Source organism: Oncorhynchus masou, chromosome 12 (assembly GCF_036934945.1).
Source record: "Oncorhynchus masou masou isolate Uvic2021 chromosome 12, UVic_Omas_1.1, whole genome shotgun sequence".
Taxonomy (NCBI): domain Eukaryota; kingdom Metazoa; phylum Chordata; class Actinopteri; order Salmoniformes; family Salmonidae; genus Oncorhynchus; species Oncorhynchus masou.
The window spans coordinates 62,805,649-62,815,106 of record NC_088223.1 but is presented as its reverse complement, the minus strand read 5'-3'; the positions used below and the strand labels follow the sequence as shown (position 1 = coordinate 62,815,106).

The 9,458-nt window shown below is 42.8% G+C and overlaps 1 protein-coding gene across 1 annotated transcript; it reads left to right on the top strand.

Moving 5' to 3' along the window:
* The first annotated feature begins 435 nt into the window (after positions 1-435).
* Positions 436-8,304, top strand: gltpd2b (glycolipid transfer protein domain containing 2b). The gene is made up of 4 exons (XM_064981596.1): positions 436-1,096; positions 4,818-4,876; positions 5,039-5,217; positions 5,417-8,304. Exons 1-4 carry the CDS (start codon positions 1,027-1,029, stop codon positions 6,042-6,044), a joined length of 936 nt encoding a protein of 311 aa, XP_064837668.1. The 5' UTR covers positions 436-1,026; the 3' UTR covers positions 6,045-8,304.
* The last annotated feature ends 1,154 nt before the right edge of the window (positions 8,305-9,458 follow it).

The window sequence follows — 9,458 nt, the reverse complement described above, 5'->3', positions numbered from 1 at the left end:
GGTATTCAAAAGAACGACCTTTCGGTTACTGCCCCAATGCTCTAACTGCTAGACTACCTGATTTGCCTTAAAACAGATGACCATCAAGTCCTACCACCAGCAGTTGAACAGAGTTTGCCACTTATGACCTGATTTGCATCTCTGATGGGTGGATTTTCATCTCTGATGGGTTCATTTGCATCTAGTAGCTGACGCAGTGCCAGTAAAGCCGCTGAGCAAATCTCCTGACCGCACACCATTATAAATTTGGAGGGCTGCAGGCCTGCCAATTGCTCATTGCTAACTGGTATGCTGTTAGACATTTGGCAAGCCTGGAAGTGGGATTGTATTTTTTTTTACAAGGGGGCGATGAGAGAAGTCTTGTTTGTATAAGATGGTGTGGAGTATGGGTATTGCTTCGAAATGAACAGATTATGAGTTTGGAGAGAGTGAGGGGGTTACTGTCGGTTGGGTTGGTCGGAGGACAGACCAGCTTGCTTAATCAGCCAGTGGCTGACTGAACACAGCTAATCTCTGGACCCTTCCATTGAGCAACAAGGTTGGAGACTGACACAGAGAGATCAACAGTTTGGTAAACAAAAGAGAGGGAGCCAGGAGAGAAGGACTGGAACAAAGTCAAAGAAGGACAGAGCGGACAGAGCAGAGCAGGAGCAAGAGAGTTGAATTTGAAATAGAGGAGAGAAAACTGCAACAGCAAAAATTTAAGATTAAAAGTTAAAGATTGATAGAATTAGTGTCATGGGTGTGGCCACTTAAAGCAGTGAGGCACAACAGCAGAGACAAAGCAACTTTTGTCTGGTGGTTAGAGGGGGAGGGTGACAGACTTAGGAAGACAGGGTGGGTGGGTCAGAGGTAAAGGGGTCAATAGAAAGACACAGTGGGAGCCGTTCAAGAAGAGAAGGCCAGAGAACTCACTCACGAGGCAGAGGCAACGGTATGGATAGATAGAAGCTGGCAGACATAGTAGCTTATCAAGGGGGAGAGGGGACAGAGAGGGCTAGGCTGAGTCACATACAGGCAGTCGGCATGGGGATAAAGGGCAAGGCGGCTTTGGCCATCGTGGTTCTACTGTTCTTCCTCGGCTCCATGTGGCTCCGTGAGTAACATATTTGTCTCAAGCTAACACTGAGGGGAGGCTGTGTGTGTGTTTTAGAGAATGTGTGTTACTGTGACTTGAGCTAGCAGCATGTGACTGTCTTTGAGTGGCTGAGCATGTGGCCTGTACAGTAAACATTCCATGTGTTAGCCATATAGTGTAGCTTTGTGGATTTACACATGCCTCATTTGTTTGAATATATAGAATAATATCACACGGTGTCTGCTGACCTGGGAATCTATAGAAGTTTGTTTTTCTCTTGTGGTAGTTAGGCTACGGTCCAGGGCCGGCCCTAGCCCAGGGAGCCCTAAGTGTGATTTGGTTGGGGCCCCCCCACCTCACGGGCAAAACATTTGAGTGGCCCTCCTAACATTTGAGTGGTCCCCCTCTTGACTGCAGAGATAGATTTGTTTTAAAGTACCTTTCCTTCAATTTTACACATTTTGCCATGGGGAGTAGACAAGTTGTTTCAGTTTAAAATCAAGTTTGCAGCAATTCTGCACATTTTGTCATGGGGTGAGAGACATTTAACAATTTTATAAAAACTTTCTTGCAATTCTACTCATTTTGCCATGGGACAGAGAGAATGTCCAGTTCTACAGAAAATTGTCTGCAATTCTACACATTTTGCCAAGAAGTATACCATGTTAATGATGAGCAACTAACAAAATCAATGGAGGTCAGGGCCCCTGGGCACATGCCCTGCGTGCCCATTCGGTTTATGACCATAATAGCTGGTTAGATTAATTTACCAATCTGTAAATTGTAAGCTGATTGAGTGACTGTCAGCGACTGACAAAACCAGATAAAAACTGCTGATGCACAAGCAAATTTCAAAATTGCATCTTGTGTAATCTTACTATTCTCTCAAAAGTAAGTTTGAGACCCCGAACAAGTTCCTAACTTCAGAAAGTATTCACACCCCTTGACTTTTTCCACATTTTGTTGTGTTACAAAGTGAGATGAAAATTGATTTTAATTGTCATTTTTGACAACGATCTACATAAAATACTCTAATGCCAAAGTGGAAGAATGTATATTTTTTAAATTAATGTAAAAAAAAACGAATGTATCTTGATTAGGTAAGTATTCAACCCCCCGAGTCAATAAATGTTACAATCACCTTTGGCAGTGATCACAGCTGTGAGTCTTTCTGGGTCTCTAAGAGCTTTGCACACTTGAATTGTACAATATTTGCCCATTTTTATAAAAAATTATTAAAGCTCTGTTAAGTTGGTTGTTGATCATTACCATAGATTTTCAAACAGATTTAAGTGAAAACTGTAAGCCACTCAGGAACATTCAATTTCGTCTTGGTAAGCAACTCCAGTGTCTATTATGCCTTGTGTATGAGGTTATTGTCCTGATGAAAGGTGAATTTGTCTCCCTGTGTCTGGAAAGCAGCCTGAACAAAGTTTTCCTCAATGATTTTGCCTGTGCTTAACTCTATTCTATTTTATTTCTATCCAAACAATCACGAGCATACCCATAACATGATGCAGCCACCACCATCTGTGAAAATATTAAGTGGTACTCAGTGACGTAGTGTTGGATTTGCACCAAACATAACGCTTTGATGGCAGGACAATTCTTTGCAGTATTACTTTGGTGCCTTATTGCAAACAGGATGCAGGTTTGAAATAATTTATGTTAGTATTGTGGAGTAACTACAATGTTGTTGATCCATCCTCCGTTCTCTTCTATCACAGCCATTAAACTCTGTAACCGTTTTAAAATCACCATTGGCCTCATGGTAAAATTCCTGAGTAGTTTCCTTCCTCTCTGGCAACTGAATTGGGAAGGGCTCCTGCATCTTTGTAGTGACTGGGTGTATTGCTACACCATTCAAAGTGTAATTAATAACTTCACCATGAGGCCTCCCGTCTGCTGTGCCACCAGAGACCCTGGGTTCGCGCCCATGCTCTGTCGTAACCGGCCGCGACCAGGAGGTCCGTGGGGCGACGCACAATTGGCATAGTGTCATTAGGGAGGGTTTGGCCGGTAGGGATATCCTTGTCTCATTGCGCACCAGCGGGCGCAGTGCACGCTAGCCAAGGTTGCCAGGTGCACGGTGTTTCCTCTGACACATTGGTGTGGCAGGCATCCGGGTTGGTTGCGCGCTGTGTTAAGAAGCAGTGCGGCTTGGTTCGGTTGTGTATTGGAGGACGCATGACTTTCAACTGTCGTCTCTCCCAAGCCCGTACGGGAGTTGTAGCGATGAGACAAGATAGTAGCTACTAACAATTGGATACCACGAAAAAGGGGGTAAAATTAAAAATTAAAAAATAAAATAACTTCACCATGCTTAAAGGGATATTCAATATCAGCTTCTATTTTTTACCCATCTACCAATAGGGGCCCTTCCATTGGAAAACTGGTCTTTGTGGTTGAATCTGTGTTTGAAATTCACTGCTTGACTGATAATTGTTTGTGTGTGGTACAGACACTATTATTGCACACAGAGGGAGTCCATGCAATGTGACGTGTTAAGCACATTCTTACTCCTGAACTTATTTAGGCTTGCCATAACAAAGGGGTTGAATACTTATTGACACAAGAAATTTCAGCTTTTCATTTTTTATTAATTTGTAAACATTTCTAAAAACAATTCCACTTAGACATTATGGGTTATTGTGTGTAGATCAGTGACACAATCTAAATGTAATCCATTTGAAATTCAGGCTGTAAGGCAACAAAATGTGTAAAACGAAAAGTGGGTGTGACTAGTTTCTGAAGGCACTATATTATACGTTTTTGGGTCGGTTGCCCCCTAGTGGCCGGGTCCCTAAGCGGTCGCTTATGTCGCTTATGCCTGGAGCCGGCCCTGCTGCTCTCTATACCACATACCAACACATCTTGCTACTCTACACCATAATCAGGACAAGCTTGTCTTCTCTTCTAACTTCATAAAGCACCATACCTTTAGTTGCAGTGAAGAAAACATGCACTCAACAAAGGTTTTGAAATAGAGAAAGAAAGGAGGGAACCACAAAGAAACATTCCATTTACAAGAAGTTGACTGCTGTTTATGCTGCAAGGATGTATGTGAATTCCACATTTGTTATACACAAGTTTGCAATAATCATTTGTATGATGTATGTTATTTAGATCAACAGGGTAGCCTATTGTCATGCATCTCCCATTATCATAGATGTCAGTCTCATGATATGAGATGGAATGCATGAGTGATCTAATTAGCCTTTATTACTCCCATTGGGCGCACCTTGCCCCTGAGGTCATGACCGTGTGTGACAGCTTGGTAGAATGTTCTAAAAGAAGGACCGTCATATAACTTAATGATTATAAATGATGTCTGTCTAACAGAGCCGAGTGAGGTTTTGTCACTATTCTGAAGGATTACATGTTTTGGTTGCACTTTATTTTAGAGTAAAAAAATTACAAGGTATTAACTTAGAAATGACATGATTAATGATCATTATCGTGTAATAACCTACACATGTACATTAAATGTTTGATTCTTTGGGATTCAAAACATGTACAAATTGGCACAATTTTGTACTAGTTGGTTACAAATATCAAGTACATGCCAGTGGATACAGTGCAGTAGAATAAAGTGCTGGTAATGTTTCTGAGTGCATTCTTTAGCAGACCATAGCAACCTCTCCTCCCACTTTATTGACATAGAGATGAGTTAACACATTTTCCCCTGATCTTTGAAAACATTGTATCTTAATCTTAGCAGTTTTCTTTCTCTTTACAGAAGGAAGTTTGGATTACCAGTGGGACTCTTGTCTTAAAGGTTACATTCAGATAAACAGTGTAAGTCAACAAGAGATAGAACTATGGTAAAATGCAACTACAACCTTATTCTAAACCTATTTTCACAGCTGGATTTTATTGGAATGAACTTAATAGGGACCACCAAATTTACTCACATGAACCTCTCCTCTCCCTTTCCCACTCCTCTTACCCCATGCCCAGCCTCACCATCTGTCCAATGGCAGTGAGGCTGATAGTGATGAGGACGGGGCCATACTGGAGGTGTGTCCCGGTCAGAAGTTCCAGGTGTCGGAGCTGTTGTCTCACCTGCTGGCTGCGCCGGCACCCACCAACGACGTGCTGCTGCAGCCTTATCTCGCTAGTTGGGACGAGCTTATCAAGTAAGCCCATCAGACAGGACATGCAGACACAGAGACCAGACTCCAGCCAGTCAATACACTCACTGGCTGAATAGAAGGGACATTCACATCCGCTTGAATGAACCAGGCTGAATGAACTCTAAACAGAGATGTGGATTATTTGGGCTCTGTGTGGTTGTTGATTGCTTCTCTCCTCCTCCTGCTCCATCCTCTGTGACAGGTTCATGGAGGCTCTTGGACCGATGGTTGGACTCATATCTCAGGAGATTGAAGCCAAAACTTCCATAATCCGTGACCTGACCCTGCGGGAGGCAGGTAGCAGCGATGAGGGAGAAGTGGGCCTAGCCTTGGGGTTGGTGTCTGGTACCAGAGCGCATGGTGGTGGACAGGAGGGGACAGAGGCCTCAGTGGCAGCACCAAGCAGTACCTACCTATCTTTGCGCTCTATGATCCACACTGAGTTGAGCCGGGGCCTGGTAGACTTCCAGCAGATGACAGAATCTGGGTGTCGTACTCTGCTCCGGCTGCACCGGGCCCTGTTGTGGCTGCAGGTCTTCCTGGAAAAGCTGGGGGAGGGGCCTGTGGGGGGCCGGCTGCGGAGCCCCTCGGAGCTCTGCCGTGAGGCCTATCAGCACACCCTGGCCCACCACCACTCCTGGTTTGTACGCAGGGCAGCGGAGATAGCCTTCATCGCCATGCCTGAGCGGAGTTTCTTCTACAGGCTGGTGTGTGTGACGAACCAGGAAGAGGCCAGCGTGGTGCTGAACAGGGTGGTCCGGGCCATCGGAGAGGTGTATGACAGAACTCAGGGGGTCCTGGAGGAGCATGGCATGCTGGACCTGCCGTAGGAGAAGAGCGGGGGGGGGGTTACAGGTTACACATCCATCATGGTTGGAATTATACTGGTAAGGACAATGTGAAAATAGAATAGCAAACCCAGCACATTACTGTTCCGGTTTGCATAATAGCAAGAATTAGGTCTTACACTCTATCCCCTGGTGCCTTGTTCCATATGCTGTACTATCTTTTATCAGGCTAAAGTTCACATGTGTGCAAGACCAATGAGCTGCTCAAGTAATCATGAGTGAGTGCTCTCAACAGAGTTTACCAAAAGGGACAATTTGTATTATGGGCCATATGACTAAAGTGCTGGAGAAAACAATCAACTGAAGCTAAATGTCTTCATTGTACAATTGATAAGTCATTGTTATGTCACTGTTTGTCTGTGTGCGATCAGCACTGGACGTGTTATGGTGTTGGAAGACCATAGACTGGTTGAAAAACAAGTAACGTATCATGTATTGTTGTAAATTCTGAAGATGTTGCCAAGGTAATTCCATAGGTCAGGGATTGTTGTGTTGTATGTTGATGTGTAATTCAGCATTGCCATCATTGAATCAAAAGCCAATCACAAGGCAAAGGACTTTGTCCATGCCCCACTTTGTGATTATGTAATAATTTTATATGGGATCATTTGTGAAGATCTTCTAGGGCTGCTGGACACATCAGATGGACTTTATTCAGGGTTCTCAAAACCACATTTACAATGCAGTGATTCACTGATCTTAGCTACTGTTGTAGTTATGGTTTAAGTATGTATGCATTACTACAAAATTGACACTGCAGAAATAATATTTTTGAGTCTGGATCTGAATACCTCCCGTACAATTTTGAGAATGGAAATACGTTCTAGACCAGGAATGGGTAACTTTGATGGGGGTGGGGGCCACAAAACATCTGAACTCATCATGGGGTGCCGCAGTGGCTCACCGGTCTGAGTGTCGACATCCATTCCCAAACATGCAGTCAGAAACAGCCCTAACCTTTTGGGGGATCCTAGGTCAAATCTTCTTAGGGCGTGTGAGCAAAACAGCTAGAGGAGAGAAAATTTGTTTTAGAGTTAATTTCCTGCAATTCTACACATTTTGCCATGGGGAAGAGATAAAATTCTGTTTTAAAGCAAATTCCCTGCAATTCTACACATTTTGTCATAGCGTTTTTTTATTTTATATATGATAGCTGACTTAGTGACTAACAAAATCCAGTGGGGCCCCCCAGTTGGTAATTCGACCATGATTACTACAAGTTTAGATAGCTGGCTAGACTAACTTACCAACCTAAAATATGTTGGCTTACATGGGCTAATTGAGTGCATTGAGAGAAACTGATGATTTTATTTGGTTGGAAATTGATCTGTGGGCCCCGTTCTAGACCATCTGATTGGTCCCAGAAACCAATGGTTTGGGCCAGAGCCAGAACATATGTGCAACGTTTTGAAAATTCATCTGGCTTTGATACTCTGATAGTTTAGAGATTATCCATTAGCTGGTGACTTTGTTTTTTGTTTTATAACAGCCTCCATTTTGACGTCAACACAAATGACTTCAATGATTGCAGCAAAGATGTAATGGCGACAATGTCATCGGGCCTAAACGGTCGTCTCACGCCGAACTGCGCAAGTTCAGGCCGTCTAATCAAAGGCACTCCTTCGAGATACAGTTGTTTTTTACAGAAATTAAAATGTCAGTTTGACACTAACATGAGGTTGGAGTAAACACGTGTTCAACTGCTTAAGATATTGGCTCAAATCTAGGTTGTGCCTTCAGATTTCGAGAAAATTAACAACTAAGGAATAATTTTTTACTTCTCAAACCCCGGACATGGTCTGTTTCACAAGCGTTCCCGGAAGTCTCGCAATGTTGCACCTCTAGGTTTTAGAAACTCTGTGTTTGCAGCCTGACTGAACTATGTAGCGAACTAGTGCCGCGGAAGAATTCTGTTAAGATTCATCAGGCAAACGTGTTATATCCGGGGCTTTTGATCTTATGTTGCAGTACTACAGTATATCCACCAGAGGTCATAGTGTACTACACATGCACATCAGTTTCACTGAACCCTGAATGCTAATAACAGTTCGTGGCAAAGTCATTTATATGAACATTTGTGACGTAATCACTTCTACACCACAATAATTTACATTCCCTTCGCTTGGACATACATGCTGCGAATGGCATAATGCCACCATTTTAAGAGATGTTTCAATGTAAATTACAATGACTTTTTTACCTACAAATATATCTTTTTAATAAACTGTCATTTAAAAAACGAGTTAGATGAACCTCTGTCGTACAGTAATGTTATGGTTAGATACAATATTTATATATTATTCATGAGATTGTGTATGGAGTTCCATAAACATTTTAATGGAAAGAGTCCAAACAAGTATTATGAGGAAATTAACTGGGGGTTAATGATCACAGGTGGATGCAAGTCTAATGTGTGAGAGAGCGAGAAAGCTGGTGCGTGCCTGGTATATCAGCCGCTTGCGTTACACTTGATCACACTATTTAAACCCACAAATGCCTCTAATGCTATGTAATCATTGCTCTCTCTTCCTATTGTCCTCCACTGTATCCCAATCGCAAAAAGGATAGATTGGAGGAGGGAGAGAGAGTCAAATTCTGTTGTAATCTTGTAAAGTGGTCAGAGCAGAGTGAATGCGTCAGAACCACTAAGCCATATTAACATGAAGCGCTGTCCAATCATAGAACAGATAGTTGGACTCTAGCACATTTACATATCTTGTACTTCTTATGAAGAAAGTGCAAACATGTAGTGGTTTTGGTTGATTTGTCTCGAGGTTAATATTATACATTGTAACGCAGGTGATCTACAGTACAGGCCAAAGTCTTCCATGAAAGGTATTTATGCTCGGGGTACTTGGCTAGATGTCAAGTCCAGAGATCAGGCTTGGTAGGTGGCCACAGTCTGCCAGAGGAGAGCAGAAAGCAAGATACATGAGTGTTGAAGTAGCTGCCACTAGGGATTGTCATGGTGAATAAAAGTACATTTAGATTACATCCATCTGCCTGATGGCACCGCTTGACTCCACCACTCCCTTACTTCCTCTTTCCCCAGAGCCTCACTGTATTGGGCAGATTCAACTTTATACAAAACCCGTTTGTATCAGCCAATCAGTTTGATTACTGTTTACGTTTACAAAACTAACTGTGATAGTATTTGTCCATTTGACTTGTGAATGATTCTGTTACAGGTGTCTCCTTTTACTCAAACTGTCAAAATGTAGAATACATCAACTTCCTCTTATGTCAGTGTTGTCATCCTGTAGGCTAGAGGGTATTATTTCAGACTGTCTCACAGTCTGTCTGTCTGAATGACTGATTGACTGACTAAAGGATGGATGAGCGTATACAGGCACACTGAAATGTGAAACATAATCTGAGGTGAAATGATTGGAAACA